The 20,281-nt window shown below is 49.4% G+C and overlaps 1 protein-coding gene across 4 annotated transcripts in view; it reads right to left on the reverse strand.

Moving 5' to 3' along the window:
- Atp6v0a4 (ATPase H+ transporting V0 subunit a4) overlaps positions 1-20,281 on the reverse strand; it is a 61,196-nt gene that overhangs the window by 13,514 nt on the left and 27,401 nt on the right. For all 4 annotated transcript variants that reach the window (XM_069996874.1, XM_069996872.1, XM_069996871.1 and 1 more), the window contains 8 exons: positions 18,385-18,511; positions 15,975-16,057; positions 14,592-14,685; positions 10,960-11,172; positions 8,178-8,328; positions 5,819-5,958; positions 3,218-3,375; positions 840-933 (listed from right to left, as the gene is read on the reverse strand). In XM_069996874.1, coding sequence (XP_069852975.1) covers positions 840-933; positions 3,218-3,375; positions 5,819-5,958; positions 8,178-8,328; positions 10,960-11,172; positions 14,592-14,685; positions 15,975-16,057; positions 18,385-18,511 — 1,060 coding nt within the window. The remainder of the gene's footprint in view (positions 1-839; positions 934-3,217; positions 3,376-5,818; positions 5,959-8,177; positions 8,329-10,959; positions 11,173-14,591; positions 14,686-15,974; positions 16,058-18,384; positions 18,512-20,281) is intronic.

Below are 20,281 nucleotides of genomic sequence, written 5' to 3' on the forward strand. Positions count from 1 at the left end.
AGTAAAAGCAAAGCTACTCAGGAGGCTGAGATGTGAGGATCATGGTTCAAAGCCAGTCAGGGCAGGAAAGTCCATGAGCCTCTTATCTCCAATTAACCACCAGAAAAAGGAAGTGGCCTGTGGCTCAAGTGGTAGAGCTCTAGCCTTGAGCTGAAGAGCTGAGGGACAGCTCCCAGGCCCAGAGTTCAAGCCCCACGGCCGACAAAAAAAAAAAAAAAAGTAAGCAAATCCGTAGTTTACTACAAAAAATAGAAAATGCTGCCAGGCACTGGTGGCTCATGTCTATGTAATTCTATTCAGAAGGCTAAGATCTGAGGATCTTAGTTCAAAACCAGCTAAAGAAGAAAGGTATGAGACTCTTATTCAATTAACCACCAGAAAGCCAGAAGTAGAGGTGTGGCTCAAGTGACAGAGCACCAGCCTTAGGTTAAAAAGCCAAATGAGAATATGAGGCCTTGAGTTCAAGCCCCAGTACCCGAACTAGATGATAGATAGATAAAAGGGAGAAATGCTCCCCCCTGAGAGAAAACAACAAAGGAAAGGGCCTGATTGATGCTAAATAACGTATCTACTATATATACTTCCTACCAAACCAAGGGCTTTTCAGAATCATTCACCTAACTCCGAGTGGAATGGCAGAAGGATGCCGAGAGCGGTGGGGCTGAGGAGCGATCACAGGGAGGGTTTGTACTGGAATCCAGCGCCATGTTTCATAAAAAACCTCTGGCTCATGTTCATCCATCTGATCCCAAGATTTGTGGGGCTGATGCGTTCTAGTCCTTCTTCCTCCTCTATTCAGAGAGCTTCTCTACAACATTCTACACAGAAGACATTCTTACCGGATCAATCCCAAATGGGTATGGATTTCCAGAATACACTCCAGGGATGGTTGGGTTCAGCTGTAAGTAGCTATTTGCTTCCAGTACATGAGTACTGCAGGGAGAGGGAAAAATAAAACAAAATAAAATGAATTGATGACCCATCGGATGGGGAAAGAATAATCTAATGCCATCAGTCCAGATCTTGTAGAACAACCAAAGCCCAGAGTATTGCTTTATATCACCAAACCCTTAAAATCCCAACCCCTATGCCAAAGGAGCCCCAATCTTTTCTCTGTTCTGCTCACCCTCCATTTATGTTTCCTGAACATTTTGGCAAACAGGTGAAACTTTTGAATTTCCTTACATGAAATTATTGGATCACCTGGGTACTAGTGGCTCACATCTGTCATTCCAGCTGCTCAGGGACCTGAGATCTAAGGATCACAATTTGAAGCCAGCTGAGGCAGGAAAGTTTGAAATGGAGTTGTGGCTCAGGTAGTAGAGCACCAGCCTTAAGTGAAAAAACTAGGGACAGTGCCCAGGCCCTGAGTTCAAGTCCCAGTACTGGTACAAAAAAAAAAAAAGTTCAATTCTCCTGCACTTGTGGAGGGAAGACCATACGGGAGACCATACATTTGTTTCTGTTCCTCTCCTTTGCTCTGTTCCTCCCAGCTCCCATGTTCACAGAAGTTCCAGAACATGACAAAGAAATCTTATACTGACTCTAAGAAGATGGACAGCCGGGCACTGGTGGCTCAGACCTTTAATCCTAGCCACTCAGGAGGCTGAGATCTGAGGATCATGGTTCAAAGCCAGCCTGGGCAGGAGCGTCTGTAAGACTCTTATCTCCAAACAACCACAAAACTGGAAGTGGCGCTGTGGCTCAAGTGGTACAACACTGGCCTTGAGCAGCGCCCAGGCCCAGAGTTCAAGCCCCACGACCAACAAAGAAAAACAAAAAGATGGGCAAACATTACCTTTGATGTGTAGGTTCCTAAATTCAGCCCTGAGACTACTTCGGCTCAGGCACATGACACACGTAAGAGTCCTAACCATCACAGGCAGGCGACACCTCTGTCCCTGGCACTTTCCCACTGTCCAGCACTGCAAGACCTGCTCTTTCCCAATTCACCACACGGACTTTTCCCTCCAGCTCAAAACATCCTGTCTCCCCACACACACCCCGTTCCGAGGCGCTGTGCACCCAGTCTGATGAGCAAATGCTCACCTGACAGACTTCTGGGACACACAGGGGAAGGTGGGGTTGGCATCACTTCCAGTCTCTTTCGCATGGCCCCCATTCCTCCCGGCCTGCCCCCCTCATTCTATCAGCCACACGGTCAATCCAGGGAGCTGACGCTACAATCCATCGACTTCTTGATTTTAATGCTGCAGCTAAGCTGCCCCAAGCGGCCCAAATCCACACCATATCTACAATGCCTGCCGTTCTTTTCTTTCCTTTTCCCTCCCCCCTCTCTCTCTGTGTCTCTCTGTGTCTCTGTCTGTCTGTCTGTCTGTCTGTCTGTCTGTCTGTCTGTCTGTCTCTCTCTCTGCTGGTTCTGGGACTTGAACTCAGGGCCTGGGCTTTGTCCCTGAGCCTCTCTATGCTCAAAGCTAACATTCTACCATTTGAGCCAAAGCACCACTTCTGGCTTTTTCTGAATAGTTTACTCAGACTGGTTTCAAACCATGATCCTCAGATCTCAGCCTCTTACTTGCTAGGGTCACAGGCCTAAGCCCCCAGATGGTGGCTCTTTTTTTTTTTTTTTTAATGATGCCAATCCTGGAGCTTGAACTCAGGGTCTTGTATACTCACTTGGCTTTTTCGCTCAAGGCTAGAGCTCTACCACTGAGCCACCTTCCCAGCCCTGCTCTACCACTTTAAGCCACAGCACCACTTCTGTTTTTCTGGTGGATAAAAGTCTCACAGACTTTCCTGCCCAGGCTGGCTCTGAACCATGATCTTCAGATCTCAGCCTCCCGAGTAGCTAGGATTACAGGCGTGAGCCACCTACACCTGGCTCTTGCACTGAAATCTTAAAAGCGATCCCCATGCCTTACAATGACCAACACAAATCGTTTGCTCAGTAAAGGCAATTCAATGAGGAGTTGGTGGCATGGATGTTGATAGAGCACTAGCCAATGAGCAAAAGCATCGGGTACCAAGCATGAGTCCCAGTCTTAGAGAAGATGGAAGTGGAGGAGGAAGAGGAAAGAGGAGAGAGGAGGGGAGGAGAGGGGAGATGAGAAGAGAGGAGGGGAGGGGAGAGGAGGAGGGGAGGGGAGGGGAGAAAGGGAGAAGAGGAGAATTATTGGTTGAATTTGCCAGTTCACCATGGAGCAGACCCAGGTAAAGACCCTCATGGGTAATGAAAGGAGTCGGGCTGTGAACTTACTTCCAGCTGCCGTTCCTAAACATGGCCTGGACACTCCAAGAAGACCCAAAGATGTTGAGAGACTTGGAGAAGCAGTCGTTGTAGATCAGCCCCGTGTAAATGGAGAAGATGCCCATGAGGAGGATCAGGTAGCGCCCATGGAAGAAGGTATTCCAGATCTGGCCCAGGAGACAGTGGGACTCAGGAGGGGTGGGGCTGAGGCTGGCTGGGGAGGGGCAACGTCTCACACACACACACACACACACACACACACACACACACGTGTCTTCACTTCACAGTGCGCGTTGGGGTCTTCCATTATAAAGCTAAGTCTAAGTGGGCTGAATGGGGGAGTGATTTCTGGCCAGGGTGGGATGGTGTGGACCAGTCATTGGAGGAATGGCTGAAGTGGAAATTGGCAACGCACTTGAAATGTTTCCCCTAGAAAACACCTCCGTTAACCTGGTGGCAGAATGCTGTATTTGGATGGCTCTGCCCATTGACCTTGCTTCTGGTTAACTCACTCTGATGTCACTGAGCGAACGCTGACCAATTCCACCGCCATTCAAGATGGCCGCCACCTCACAATTCATAGCAGAGCTAAAAGCATAGTTGCCTTGGCAAATGGATTAGCATAGATGTTAATCAATGAACTGATACTGTGTAATTAGTTACCAAATTGCTAGAATCTTCCTGTTGCTCCTGGAAGGGAGTTCATGAAGATACAGCTAGAAGAGCTGATATTCAAGATTTCTTAGAACTTGTGGGCAATGGACTCTTATGAACAAATATGCATGATATTTGAAGTTTAAAATGGAAGCTACAAACTGGGTACTGATGGCCCATGTCTTAAATCCTATTCAGGAGGCTGAGATCTAAGGATCAAAATTCGAGGCCAGTCTGGGCAAGAAAGTCCATGAGATTCTTATCTCCAATAAACTATCATAAAGCTGGAAGTGGAGCTATAGCTCTAGTGGTAGAGCACTAGCCTAGAGCAAGAGAAGCTCAGAAATAGTACCCAGGTCCTGAGTTCAAGCTCCAGGATTGGCACAAAGACAAAAAAAAGGAAGCTAAAATTCTTATGCCCTCCATGATGAACATTGTTTGGGGGTCGGTTGTGGGGCTTGAACTCTGAGCTTGGGCGCTGTCCCTGCCATTCAGCTCAAGGCAAGTACTCTACCACTTAAGCTACAGCACCACTTCCAGTTTTCTAGTGCTTTATTGGAGATAAGAGTCTCACAGACTTTCCTGCCTGGGCTGGCTTTGAACTGTGATCCTCAGATCTCAGCCTCCTGAGTAGCTAGGATTACAGGTGTGAGCCACCGGCGCCCGGTTCATGATGAACATTTTCGAAGTTTCTGAATTTGTGAATAAGCACACACAAAATGGGAAGATATTAAAAAATGTTCATTGTGATTTTTCTCTAGGTGGTAGACTGTACTGTTTTCTATATTTTTCAAAGTATAGGTATGATTTTTATAATGAGAAAAAAATGTAGAAAAAAAGAGGGGGTTGGAGGTGTAGATTAGTGATGGAATGTATAGCACTCGTGAAGACCTGAGTTTAGTCCACAACACCACAAAAGACAAAAATTTAAAAAGAATCCTAGCTACTCAGGAGATTGAAACCTAAAGATCCTAGTTTGAAGCCAGCTGGGACAGGAAAGCCCAAGAGTCCCTTATCTTCAATTAAACAGCAAAATGCTAGAAGTAGAGGTGTAGTTCAAGTGCAAGAAGCCAAGTATTGAGCAAAAAAGCTAAAGGAGCCAGGCCATGGTGGCTCACACCTATAACCCTAGCTACGAAGGAAGCTGAGATATGAGCATCATGGTGCAAAGCCAGCCTAGATAAGAAAGTCTGGGAGACTCTGATCTCTAATTAACTACCAAAAAGTGGGAAATGGCACAGTGGCTCAGAAGAGCACTAGCTTGGAGCACCAAAGCTCAAGGGTAGCAACCAGGCCCTAAGTTCAAACCACAGGACTGGTAAGTAAAAAAAAAAACCTAAAGGATACAACAAGGCCCAGGACCAGCACACACAAAATGAACATTAAAAAGAGTCGGTGTGTTATCAAACAACAAACCCCCAAAATGCTGAGTGAAGTCCACCAAACTATCCAAAGAAGCGATCTCTGGCGGGGAGTTTGATAGTTTAGTGTTAAATTTTGGTTCTTCTCTTTTGCTCAAGGCTAGTGCTCTACCACTTTGAGCTACAGCTCCACTTCTGGTTTTTGGGTGGTTAATTGGAAATACAAGTCTCATAGACTTTTCTTCCCATGCTGGCTTTGAACCGCGATCCTTAGGTCTCAGATTCCTGAGTAGCCATGATTACTGGCGCGAGCCATTGGCACCAGCTTAGCTTTTTGTCTGGCTCTTTACTGCTTAAGCCACAGTTCCGCTTCTGCCATTTTTTTTTTTTTTTTAGTGCTTAATTGGAGATAAGAATCTCAGACTTGCCAGTTGGCTTCAGAGATCTTCAACTCTCAGCTCCCTGCGTAGCGAGGATTACAGCCGTGAGCCGCTAGCTCCAGCTCCCTTAGTCTTTCCATGAAAACATGTTCTTCCTCTGGCAGAGCACACGCACCTCTTAATACGTTGCCCCCAGGAGCCCCGGGCGCACCCACCTCGCTGCTGCTCTTCTGGGCCAGCAAGCTTCTCTCGTTGATCACCATCCACAGCGCGGCCAGCAGCATGACCACCCCGTGCCCGCAGTCTCCGAACATCACCGCGAACAGGAAGGGGAAGGTGATGATGGTGTAGGGAGCTGGGGAGGACAGGGGACAGAGACAGCTGAGATGTTGGACCCCCCACCCCACCCCCGCTCCCACCCACACAAAGACTCCCCATTACAGCCCTTCTTCCTCCCCATGTCTCCTGATTGTCCTCTCTCCCAGTCCCAACCCACACCCACCAGCCCAGGAGTGGACATTCTTTTTTTGGTTTTTTTTGTGGGGTTTTTTTTGGTCATGGGGCTTGAACTCTGGGCCTGGGTGCAGACCCTAAGCTTTGCAGCTCAAGGCAAACACTCTACCACTTGAGCCACAGCTCCACTTCCGGTTTTCTGGTGCTTTATTGGAGATAAGAGTCTCACCATGATCCTCAGATTTCAGCCTCCTGACTAGCTAGGATTACAGGCATGAGCCACTGGTGCCCGGCCTGGACATTCTTCCACACTTTACACACTCCAGTCTCGGAGAGACTTCATCAACTGTCAAAAGGTTTGGTGAAAGCCAGGCACCAGTGGCTCACGCCTGTAATCCTAGCTACTCAGGAGACTGAGATCTGAGGATCGCGGTTCAAAGCCAGCCCGGGCAGGAAAGTCTGTGAGACTCTTATCTCCAACAAACCACTAGAAAACCGGAAGTGGCGCTGTAGCTCAAGAGGTAGAGCGATCGTGTTGAGCTGAAGAGCTGAGGGACAGCACCCAGGCCCAGAGTTCAAGCCCAATGACTGACAAAAAAAAAAAAAAGGTTTGGTGAGATTTTAAAAAGAATGTTCTGCCAGGTTCACATCTGCAATCTTAGCTAGTCAGGAGGCTGAGAGCTGAGGATCCCAGTTTGAAGCCAACCTGGGTAGACAAAGTCATAAGCAAGTAGTAAACAAAAGCTTGGAGTGGAGGTATGGCCTAAGTGGTAAAGCGCCAGCCCGTGAGCTGAAAAACGAAGCAGCATGGCAAGGCCTTGAGTTCAATTCCAAGTACCAGCACACACCAAACGTGTCTATGGCTGTCTTCTATATTCTCTCCACCACCATTCGTCTGTGTCTCCCTCGTGAGCACACATCACACACCACACACTACACACCACACACCACACACCACACACCGCACATCACACACCACACACCACGCACCACACATCACGCACCACACACCACACACCACGCACCACACACCACACACCACACACCACACACCACGCATCATACACCACACACCACGCACCACACACCACACACCACACACCACACACCACACACCACATGCATCACACACCACACACCACACACCACACACCACGCACCACACACCACACATCACGCACCACACACCACGCACCACACACCGCACACCACGCACCACACACCACGCACCACACACCACACACCACGCACCACACACCACACACCACACACCACACACCACACACCACGCACCGCACATCATGCACCACACACCACGCACCACACACCGCACATCACACACCACACACCACACACCACACACCACACACCACACACCACGCACCACACACCACACACCACACATCACACACCACGCACTGCACATCACACACCACACACCACACACCACACACCACACACCACACACCACACATCACACACCACACACCACACACCACACATCACACACCACACACCACGCACTGCACATCACACACCACACACCACACACCACACACCACACACCACACACCACACACCACACACCACGCACCATGCACCACACACCACGCACCACACACCACGCACCACGCACCACACACCACGCACCACGCACCACACACCACGCACTGCACATCACACACCACACACCACACACCACGCACCGCACACCACGCACCACACACCACACACCACGCACCACGCACTATGCATCACACACCCCGCACCACACACCACGCACCGCACACCATGCATCACACACCACGCACCACACACCACACACCACGCACCACGCACCACACACCACGCACCGCCAGCAGTCACTCACAAGCACGTCAGCCTCCAGCAGAGGCAGAAGGATTGTGGGTCTGAGACCAGCCTGAGCTACATCGTCAACAACAAAGGTAAGGCGGAAGGCAACACATCTTCCAGCAGCTGGAATGTATGAAGGGCAGGACATTAGAAAACCAACATCGACTGCAAGAATGTGGGTTTTTCAGCACTTCGCCTCCCCTGCCCCAGGAGCGCCACCGTACTGAAGTGTCCCGCCCGCCCCCCGTGCACTGTATCCCATCCTACCTGGATTGATCTCCCGGTAGCTGCCCACGCCATATGCATCCACAATGTTCTGGAAGCCAGCTGTGAATTTATTGGTCCTGTTAAAGGTGGGGGGAGCTGTTTTAGATTCCACTTCAGTCAAGATGGGGACCATGGAGGAGCCGCTACGTTCCTGCAGAAAGAAGAGGTGGCAGACCTGTCACATGAACGGGGGACATCCCTTCGTTGTTGGTAGTGGTGGTGGTGGTGGTAGTGGTGGTGGTGGTGGTGGTGGTGGTGGTGGTGGTGGTGGTGGTGGTGGTGGTGGTGGTGGTGGTGACGGGGCTTGAACTCAGGGCCTGGGCGCTGTCCCTCAGCTCTTTCTGCTCAAGGCTAGTGCTCTGCCACTTGAGCCACAGCTCCACTTCCAGTTTCTAAGTGGTTAATTGGAGATAAGAGTGTCACAGGGACTTTTCTGCCCAGGCTGGCTTTGAACCGCCATCCTCAGATCTCAGCCTCTTTAGTAGCTAGAATTACAGGTGTGAGCCACTGGCACCAGGCTTGGGACACCTCTTGACCTTGATAGAGAGCAGTCCCCCCCCTTTTCCCTTCCTCCCCCTCCCTCTCTCTCCCTCTGTCTCTCCCTCTCCTCACCCCCATTTGTTCTCAGACTTTTCTAGACCTAGGATTCTGGCTCCACATCCTCCTAGTACACCTTAGAGATGTAAAAGAGATCTTGGACTGGGTGGCTCTCGCCTGTAATCCCTAGGTACTCAGGAGGCTGAGATGTGAGGACTGGGGTTCAAAGCCATCCTAGGCAGGAAAGACCTTGAGACTCTGCACTCCAATGAACCAGCAGAGAGCCTGACGTGGGCTATGGCTCCCCGCCCCAGGTCACACCGCAAGGTCAGGAGTCTCTCGCCCTGTTATGAGATCAGCCTGGCGTGTGATTATCACCTCCTGACTGGCAAGGGCTGCTCACCTCCTTGCTCTGAGTGTGCGCACCCTCTGCAAGGGGCGTGTGCCAGGCAGAAGCCACCGCACCCTCTCCTTTGCCGCTTACCCTTCCTCCAGGTCCCCCATCCGGGGCCTTCGACTCCCTTCCACCCCTGCAGAAAACTGCCTTAAGTAGCCTGGGAGTAAGTCTGACCCCTCCATGATTATGGGGAGTGGGAGGGGGTCACGCTCTAACCCCAGCAGTAAAGCATCACCTCCCCTCCTCCACTCCCCCAATCTTCGCATGGTCCCGCTCACGCCCTGCCTCCTCCAGGAAGCACCCCCTGCCTGCCCGTCCAAGCAGACATGCCTCTTCCCAATATCCCATCTGGGTAATGTGGGGGCTGTGGGTGGGGACACAGGAGTATACCGGGGGTTAGGAGGAACGTGTCCTGTATTCAAATCCTGCCTTCAGGATTTGAAGCCAGGTAGCAGGTGAACTCCCTGTGCCTCCGTTTCCTCTTCTGTACCAAAAGGACTAAGCATGGCCCCCCCCCCCGCTACAGGCACCCCCCTGATCCTCAACCCAGCAGGCTCCCCCTCCTCAATGCCCCACAGATGATTCAAACACGCTCCCCACGTCCGTCAGCAGGAGGCAAAGATCGCCCACGCTCTTATTCTCCCACCCACCTCCCCAAGGCCCCTGGGCTCCCTCTGCCCACAAGCGCCCCTGCCACGCGGCCCTGCGAGGCTTGCGCTGCCTCCTACCTGGGCCCTGAGTGTCTGTGACCCTCACACTGTCAGTCCCATCTGTCCCTGTCCTATGTGCATGGCACCCACGGGGTGCGATCCACGGGGTGCACAGGTGATTAGAACAAGTCCACTCCCTACGCCATCTACCATCACTTTCCTGTCCAATTTCCCTCCACCCTCGCTTGACCTGAAATCACAGCCTCCAAACACGTGCACTGTCCACCCCCTTCTACAGCCTGCCCAGGGGCGCCTACACCTGTTCCTGATGCCCAGTGAATATCCGGGAGACAAACACAGAGAGCTGTAAGGACTAAACACTGGTCGGGCACCAGCGGCTCATGTTTGTCATCCTCGCTACTCAGGAAGCTGTGATCTGAGGATAATAGTTTGGAGCCAGCCTGGGTAGAAAGTCCTTGGGACTTTTTTGTTATTGTTGTTGTTGGTAGTGGGGCTTGAACTCTGGGCCTGGGTGTTATCCCTGAGCTCTTCAGCTCAAGGCAAGCACTCTACCACTTGAGCCACAGCGCCACTTCCAGTTTTCTGGTGGTTACTTAGAGGTAAAAGTCTCATGGACTTTCCTGCCCAAGGTTGGCTTTGAACCGTGATCCTCAGATCTCAGCCTCCTGAGTAGCTAGGATTACAGGCATGAGCCACTGGCGCCCAGCATCCTTGAGACTCTTACCTCCAGTTAACCAGCAAAAAATAAACAAAAAATAAAATAAAATAAAAACAGAAGTGGAGCTGTGGCTCAAATGCAGAGTGCCAGCCTTGAGTGAAAAGGCTAAGAGACAGTGTTCAGGCCCTAAGTTCAAGCCCCAGTATGGGTGTGCAGGTGTGTGTGGGTGTGCACGCACACACATGCACACAAAATAAATACATAAATAAATACTGAGCATAGTTCGTGCTTAGCAGTGATAACAAAGGTACAAGGATGGAGAAAAATGTGACCCAAGTCCTTGAGAAGTTTACAAGGCCAGCCACCATGGGGAGTCCCATAGAGATGTACACGCACACGCGCGGGCACACACACATGCACACATAGCACACGCATGTGTGCACACATATGCACACAGCACACACAGACAAGCACACACAGCACACACATGCACACACACACACACAAGCACTCACTCACCATGCCCTGCTCCAAGGCCCTCTTGATGCGCCCTGTGTCAGCCACTGGGAACCAGATCTCGGCGATAACGCACTGCTGGGTGACGTCAATGTTGCACATGTTGAGAATGTGGTAAATGGCCTTCATCTTCTGCACCTTGGTGAGCCAGGCGTGCCAGCTGGCAGCTGCTTCCTGCAGCAGCCGCTGGCGGTGAGATTCCGTTTGCGTGATGACCTGAGCCAAACCAGAAAGACAAGGCACAGAAACGCGAGGACACGCGTGGGCTTAGACAGACATGGAGGCTCATCCAGCGTGGGGCTTCTCCTACCCACCCAGACCTCACCTCTCCTCACTGGCTACCCTCCCTAGCGGAGGAGCGTAGAGCCCTACGCAGACACCATTCCTCATGGTTCTGTGGTGACACGTTGAATCATGCCCCCCCACACACACACACACACAAAAGATTGGGTTGCAGTCTGAACTCTGATGCGTGTGACTCGGACCTTATTTGGGTCTCTGCAGATGTGATCAAGTTACGATGAGATTGTACTGGATTACAGTGGATCCTGGTCCAACAGGGCTGCTGTCTTTCAAAGAAATTTAGAGAGGAGGCTCTCAGGAAGAACAGTATGCCACCACAACGGAGAGGAGAGGGACACGCAGAGCGGGGCCACAGCACCCCCACAGGCTGGAAGAGGGCAAGAGGAGCCTCCCACACACTCATGGAGGGACCATGCCCGGAAGATACCCCGACTTTGGACATGACTCCAGAATTGAGAGGATCCATTTTTGTTGGCTGTGTTAAGACATCCAGAGCTAGGCACCGGTGGCTCACGCCCGTAATCCTAGCTACTCAGGAGGCTGAGATCTGAGGATCGTGGTTCAAAGCCAGCCTGGGCAGGAAAATCTGTGAGACTCTTATCTCCAATAAACCACCAGAAAACCAGAAGTGGAGCTGTGTCTCAAAGTGGTAGAGTGCTCACCTTGAGCAAAAGAGCTCAGGGACAGCACCCTAGCACTGAGTTCAACCAAATAAAAATGAAGAAGAAGAAGAAGAAGAAGAAGAAGAAGAAGAAGAAGAAGAAGAAGAAGAAGAAGAAGAAGAAGAAGAAGAAGAAGAAGAAGAAGAAGAAGAAGAAGAAGAAGAAGAAGAAGAAGAAGAAGAAGAAGAAGAAGGAAGAGGAGGAGGAGGAGGAGGAGGAGGAGGAGGAGGAGGAGGAGGAGGAGGAGGAGGAGGAAGGGGGAGGAGGGGAGGAGGGGGAGGAGGGGAGAAGGAGGAGGAGGGGAGAAGTAGGGGGAGGGGGAGGGGAGGGGGAGGAAGAGGAGGAAGAAGAGGAAGAGGAAGAAGAGGAAGAGGAGGAAGAAGGAGAAGGAGAGGAGGAAGAGGAGGAAGAGGAAGAGGAGGAAGAGGAAGAAGAGGAAGAAGAGGAAGAGGAGGAGGAGGAGGAGAAGAAGAAGAAATAAAGACATCCAGCTTATGGTCATTTACTACAGCTGCCTCACGGTATACATCAGTGTAACCATCAAAATGCTTTTCGTACTTAACCTCGCCAATAAATGGCAAATGGGTCAGTGAAGGGAGGAAAGAATGGATGATTTGGTCCTCGTTAAGTTTATTTAATGGAATTAGTCTTTATGCTTAATGATCCAATAAATACATGTGGCCACCAAAACAGACCACAAGAGATACTCTGCAGCTGTCAGCTTCGTGACAGCCAGGGGGTCACTGGTGTGTCTCTTAGGGTCCCTAAAGAAATGGTTCAACCTGGCCTGAGGGTTCCCAGGAGACACTTCACCTTGGCAGCACTGCCATACTCCTTAGAACAAAGCTCACGTTACAAGAACAGCTCATATTCATTAGGAAACACCCCCTAACCGCTCTCTCTGCAAACAGGAATAAGCAGGGGGAATATTCCCCACACTTTAAGAATGGGTCCCTCAAGGTCAGTTAGTCCCCTGGCACCTGACGCCACCTGCCCTGTGCCACCACCTGCTCCCCGATCTGAGCTGTAAGAGCCGTGCTGGAAAGGACTGCCCAGCCCAGGTGGCCTTGTACTCATCCTTGGCTCAGAATGGACAGGAGAGAAGCTAGTGCTGGCTTCACTAAGACCACCCCAAATCCCACAACAGGACAGGGGTTTCTGTTTACCATAGACATAAACAGACTTTGCAGGATTCCTCTTTCAGCACATTTTCCTGAACACTACCATGCAGTATTGGGGGGGGGGGGGGGGAACCTCAAGAGCGACTGCCCAGGGAAGAAAGGAATGGACAAGATGAAAGGAATAAACAGATCTTCTGAGCTGGGTACCAATGGCTCACACCTGTAATCCTAGCTACTCAGGAGGCTGAGATCTGAGGATCACAGCTCGAAGCCAGCCCGGGCAGGAAAGCCTGTGAGACTCTTGTCTCTAATGAACCACCAGAAAACTGGAAGTGGAGCTGTGGCTCAAAGTGGTGGAGTGCTAGCTTTGAGCAAACAAAGTTCAGGGACAGCACCCAGGCCCTAAATTCAAGCCCTAGGACCATAAAAAAAAGTTGATAGTGGAGCTGTGGCTCAAGTGGTAGAGCACAAGTCTTGAGTGAAAAAGCCAAGAAGAAAGCATGAGGACCTGAGTTTAGGTCCCAGTACTAGCCAAAAAAAAAAAAAAAAAAAAACAGACTTTGGGGCTGGGAAGGTGGCTCAGTGGTAGAGTGCTTGCCTTGCATGCATGAGGCCCTGGGTTCGATTCCTCAGCATCACATAAGCAAAAAAGAAAAAAGCCGGAAGTGGCGCTGTGGCTCAAGTGGTAGAGCGCTAGCCTTGAGCTGAAGAGCTGAGGGACAGCGCCCAGGCCCAGAGTTCAAGCCCCACGACCGGACCCAAAAAAAAAAACAGATTTTTCTGGGAAGTTACATGTCTGTTTAGGCAAGGCTTTTAATACATACATACATGCACGCGCACGCGCGCGTACACACACACACACACACACACACACATGCATCTGCTTTCTGAGCTCCCTCCTTTAGGACCTAAAGTTATGCCAGCTTTTTCAGTAGCCACATGCAGCTACTTAAATTCACATTTAATTAAAATCACACAACAAAGTTCCGTTCCTCTGTGTCACTAGCCACGTTCCCAGAGCTCCTAGTTCCAACACTGGAACTGGTGGGCTGCACCAGAAAGTTCTGTTGAATAGAATGCTCTAGAATATACTAAAAAGCTGGCTTCAGGGACCACTTGCAAAGCTACTCTGACTGGAGAAGGCTCTCACCTCAGACATGCTCAGTGTCACCCTCGCTGGTGACACACATCACCCATCGCCAGGGAAAAGAAGTTGGGCTGGTGAAACTTGACTGACTGTTTTTATGGAAGTAGTTAATTAGCTTAAACAACTGAACACTGGTCAGACTGGTTAGCTGGATGTAGATGCAAAGGCTGGCAATCAAGGGCCCCTTTGATCCAATTAGGGCCGACTCCTGAGGCTGACTAGGGCTGTGGTCAGATCCTGAGCAGGCATTACTTACCCTCAGCATACTAAGTACGATTTTCTCATTGTGCAATCTCCTGCAGCTGAGACCAGATCAGCACAGCACACCCTCCAGCCGGCACCCCGGGAAACAGAACAGCAAAAGCAGAGGCACCCCATCAGACCCCTGAGCCCCTTACTCACGGTGATTAAATCTTCCAACCTCGCATTGACTTCAGCCAGCATCTCCCTGCGCTCCGCTGCAGGCTCTGGACAGGGGTAGATGGTGGCCCGAAACCTGTGTTTAACACAATCCAAAGGACACCCACACTGCTGAAAGGCAGCCTCAGTCGCTCTTCTTCAAGGCCAGTGTTTGCTGACTTGGTATAGAGGGCCCTCCTTCCCGCCCCGCACCAGGATACCCTCCTGGTGGACAGTCAGAAAATGAGTCCCCGAGACAGGGGCAGGTGGCTCACACCGGTAATCCTAGCTACACAGGAGGCTGAGATCTGAGGATCAAAGTTCAAAGCCAGCCTGGACAGGAATAGCTGTGAGACTTTTATCTCCAATTAGGCAGCAAAAAGCCAGAAGCAGACCTATGGTTTAAGTGGTAGAGCCCCAGTCTTAAGTGAAAAAGCTAAGGGACAGCGCCCAGGTCTTGAGATCAAGCCCCAGTACTGGCGCGCGTGCACGCGCGTGTGCGCGTGCGCGCGCACACACACACACACACACACACACACACACACACACACAGAAAGAGGAAATAAGTCCCACTCTCAAGGATTCCTGTCACACCCCTCACTCGAGACACTGAAGCAATGGTTCTCTTGTGTGAATGAGCTGCATTCAAACCATAAAGCCTGAGAGCTGTTCCGGAATAAATTCCGCAGGCCTGGCATTTCTCTCCCTCTAGGATCTACTCCTATACACTGTACACTTCTGAATTGAGCAATTTCTGCTTGTAAGGGGCATAGCCATGCTATGCACTGTGCCTTTGGGGGGGAGGGGGAGGGAGGGGAGACTGAAGACTAGCCTCAGACTCATAATCCTCCTGCCTCACCCTCCAGTCACAGGGATTACAGGGCTGCACCTCCACACCAACTCCGCATGCCTACTCTTCTACAATAGATAAGGGGTATATACCAAGGAATAAATTGAAATACCATGTTAGTAGGGTGCCAGTGGCTCATGCCTATAATCCTAGCTTCTCAGGTTGAGACCTAAGGATTGTGGTACAAAGCCAGATTAGGCAGACAAATCTATAAAATGCTTTTCTCCAATTAGCCAGAAGTGGAGGTGTGGCTCAAGTGGTAGAGTGTCAGCCTTGAGCAGAAATACTAAGCAAGAGACTCCAAGTTCAAGCCCAAGTAATGGCGCGTGCGCGCGCACGCACACACACACACACACACACACACACACACACACACACACACACACACACACGTCAATTGTACTTTTTAGTCATAATCTGATCAAGTGAGATCCTAACAAGCGTGCATGCAGCTCAGTCGTGTATTGCACTGTACACCTCTGTCCCCAATGCCGACCCCAACCATCGGTAACCAAGCCATGAATGGTCCCTCTTACCCATCACAGATCTTCTTGATTTTCTGCCTGAGCTGCTCTCCTTGGTAAAATATGATGAATATATTCTTCTTAATTTCTTCTTTCTGGGAAATCAGAACAGTTGTTTAAGCTCCAAAGGAATAGGCTCACTACTTGTTCCACTACTATAGACCCAGGTGGGCTTTAAATTCAGCATTCATTCTAAGAATGTGATTAAAAAACAAGAACAGCCAGAAGAGGAAGTAGGTTACTAGAGCTATTGCACATGAAAGGAGCTAGCCTGGCCCACCAGAATTAACCCACATACTCTGCATTGAAGGGATGAATTTGTGTCTGACATTTAACCAACATAAAGGAGTAACTAATGTGTATGTGTGTGTGTGTGTGTGTGTGTGTGTGTGCATGCACATGCACCAGTCCTAGGGTTTAAACTCAAGGCACAATCATTGAACTTTTTGCTCAAGGTTAGCACTCTACCACTTGAGCCACAGCGCCATTTCTGGCTTTTTGGTAGTTAATTGGAGATAAGAGTCAAGCCTAGCAACTCAGGAGGCTGAGAGCTAAGGATCACAATTCAAAGCCAGCCCAGGCAGGGAAGTCCATGAGACAAGTAACAGAGCACTAGGCAAATGTGAGAAACTCAGTTTGAACTCTAATACCTCAAAATTTAAAAAAAATAAAGAAAGAAAGAAAAGAAAAATCCGCATGCACTAAGATGCTCCTAATGGCATCTATATTCAGAAGGGAAATGCAAATGGAATGCCCAGAAATAAAGAATGTTTAGTCCACTCAGCAAATATTAGGCATCCATGAAAATAGTATCAGAATAAGCCATCTCTGCGGCCGCGGCTCAGGAAGGGGATAAAGATGCTGTGGGATTGCTACAGCTGGCTGCTTTACCTTATTTAAAAGTCTCCTCGACCCATAGAAGAAGCTACTCTGGTCCTTCGCTGAATCACTGAGGCCATCTGATCCACTAGAACCAGGGATCCACTCTGACCTCCAATGTCCCTGGTCACCATTTTCTAGACATTTACTTCATACTCTCTACTACAGGACTATTACCTACCAAGCCATGATTACAAAAAGTGATGAACCACTGTCAAATGTAAAATGCTCTAGGTCCTGGGTTTGATCCTCACCAGCATGATATATAAATAAATAACCAACTAATACATAGTGCTAGGGGAGAAAACTTCATGTATTTAACAATAATATCTATTCCCATAGAAAAACATATAACATTATTCCTACCTAGGGTTGTAGGCAAGAGAAAAAAAGTGCAAGAATTAAAAATAAACACCCTGGGCTGGGAAGGTGGCTCAGTGGTAGAGCGCTTGCCTTGCATGCCTGAGGCCCTGGGTTCGATTCCTCAGCATCACATAAGCAAAAAGAAAAAAGCCAGAAATGGCGCTGTGGCTCAAGTGGTAGAGCGCTAGCCTTGAGCTGAAGAGCTGAGGGACAGCGCCCAGGCCGAGTTCAGGCCTCACGACTGGACCCAAAAAAATAAAAATAAATAAAATAAATAAACACCCTAAGCTGGGCATCGGTGACTCAAGCTTGTAATCCTATCTACTCAGGAGGCTGAGATTTGAGGATCGCAGTTCAAAGCCAGACTGTGAGATTCTTCAATAAACCACCAGAAAACCAGAAGTGGTGCTGTGGTTCAAGCAGTAGAGTGCTCACCTTGAGCTGAAGAGTACAGGGACAGCACCCAAGCCCAGAATCCAAGCCACACCTGTTGGGTATGAGTGTATTGTGCATTCTTTTTATTGTAAGTTTTCATTTAACTATGATTTTTCTTAACCAACACAGCTTGAAATGATGCAAATAAATGGATGGACCTGGAGAGAGAGAGAGAGGGAGAGAGGGGAGAGAGGGAGAGAGAGAGAGAGAGAGAGAGAGAGAGAGAGAGAGAGAGAGAGAGAGAGAGAGAGAAAGCAAGCAAAAAAGAAAGAAAGAGAGAGAGAGAAAGGAAGGAAGGAAGGAAAAAAAGAAAGAAAGAAAAAGAAAGGAAGGAAGGATAAAAGAGAAAGAAAGAAAGAAAGAAAGAAAGAAAGAAAGAAAGAAAGAAAGAAAGAAAGAAAGAAAGAAAGAAAGAAAGAAAGAAAGAAAGAAAGAAAAAAGGAAAGAAAGATAGGGAGGAAGGAAGGGAGGGAGGGAGGGAGGGAAGTAGGGAGGGAAGGAGGGAGGGAAGGAGGGAGGGGAGGGAGGGGGAAGAGGGAAGGAAGGGAAGGAGGGGGGAGGAAGGGAGAGAGGGAGGGAAGGAAGGAAGGAGGGAGGGAGTATTCATGTCCTGGCGTAAAGCCACAATGCTCTGAGTGTGTGGGCACCCATGGGGCAGGCCGTGGGAATCTAGAGCGTGCTTCCTGCAGGCCTGCCCTCTCCTCCCTTCCCCTCCTCTCCCTGCCCTCCCCTCCCCTCCCCGCACCGTGATGGGATCCTCCAGTGGCGTGTCCATCTCACTGAACTTCAGGTAGACATTTCCCCGGCAAACTCGCCAGAGCAGCCTCTCAAAGGAAGCCATCCTCTCCCTGTTTATCACACCAGCTGTGAACCTGGCAGGAAGAAGAGAAGACACCACTGAGGCACGGGGCATGGGGCACGGACACGCTGAGGCGTCTGTCCCCCTCCACAAGCAGTTCTGGGACAGTGGCCACAAAGCCACCTGGTACCCCAGCCCCAACCAACCCCAAATCTCCTTGGACTTCCTGTTTTCTCTGATAGGAAAGATTACTCATGATAGCATTGTACCTGGTGGAAGCCAATGTTCAACAATGGCCTTGTTTCATTTACACATATATGTGTGTGTATAGAAACACAGCAGGCGCCAGTGGCTCACGCCTGTAACCCTAGCTACTCAGGAGGCTGAGATCCAGGATTGTGGTTTGAAGCCAGCCTAGTCAGGAAAATGTGGTGATTCTCATCTCCAATTAACCACCAAGAAGTAAAGCTGTGGCTCAAGTGGTAGAGCACTAACCTTGAGCAAAAAAGCTCAGGGATAGCACCTAGGCCCTGAGTTCAAACCCCAGGATCAGCACAAAAAAAAAAAAAAAGGAAAGAAAGAAAAAAGAAGGAAATGTGCTATGGATAGAAGATTTCTATCCGTTACTACTCTTCCCCTCATGCAGGTATTTAGGTATTTGCTGACCTGAACTCCTCATATGGCCTGAAAACAGTCATTTTCATTCATTTATTACTGGTTTTTTCTGTGCCGGTACTGACACTTGAACACAGGGCCTTGCCTGGCTTTTTCCTGTTCAAGACACGCACCCTAGCACTCGAACCGTACCTCCAATCCCAGTCATTCTCTGGTTAATAGAGATAAGAGTCTCCCAAACTTTTCTTCCCGGCTGGCTTTGAACCACAATCCTCAGATCTCAGCTTCCTGAGTAGTTAGGATTACAGGCCACCAGTGAGCCACCAGTGTGGGGCAGTTTATGACTTTTAATGTATTACCTTTAAGATAATGTAAAGGCTTTAAATAAATAAGTTAGGAAAAATAACTTAAATAAATGTATTTTCTTTTCATTTCATTCAATGTCTAGCACCTCAAAGAGCAGGGTCTAAAAGAGCTATTGACTAAAAAACTCTGGCTGGGCCAAGGCTCAAGTGGTTAGAGTACCTACCTAGCAAGCATGCCTTTTAAATAATATAATAATAATACCAACTCCAAAGTCAATGTTTGAAATACTTTTGTGTGTTTTTTGTGCTAGTCCTGGGGCTTGAATTTGGGGCCTGGGCACTGCATTTCTTTTATTCAAGACTAGCACTCTACCACTTGAGTCAAAGCTCCACCTCTGGCTTTTTGGTAGTTTATTGGGGATGAGTCCCAGGGACTTTCCTGCTTAGGTTGGCTTTGAACTGCCATCCTCAGATCTCAGCCTCCTGAGTATCTAGGATTACAGGTGTGAAGCACCAGAAATACTTTTAAAAAGCTAAATGCAGTGGTTTGCACCTGTGAAGAAGTTTTTAAAATCCATCAATCTCATTTAAACACAGAATGAAATATTCTTTTGAATGCCACACATTACATTACTGCTGCATGGGTATAATTTGATTATCTAACCATACCATTTCTAATTGCTTTTAAACTCAAAATATTAGCGAGGCACTGGTGGCTCACACCTGTAATCCTAGCTACTAAGGAGGCTGAAATGTGAGGATCACAATTCAAAGCTGGCTGGGCAGGAAAGTCTGCAAGACTATCATCTCCAATAAACCACCAAAAAGCCAGAAGTGGAGCTGTGGCTCAAGGGGTAGAGCACTAGTCTTGAGCACAAAAGGTCAGGGACAGCACTGGGAATGTGGCTTAGTGGCAGAGTGCT

Source organism: Dipodomys merriami, unplaced genomic scaffold (assembly GCF_024711535.1).
Source record: "Dipodomys merriami isolate MVZ:Mamm:240054 unplaced genomic scaffold, mDipMer1.0.p SCAF_5, whole genome shotgun sequence".
Lineage (NCBI taxonomy): Eukaryota > Metazoa > Chordata > Mammalia > Rodentia > Heteromyidae > Dipodomys > Dipodomys merriami.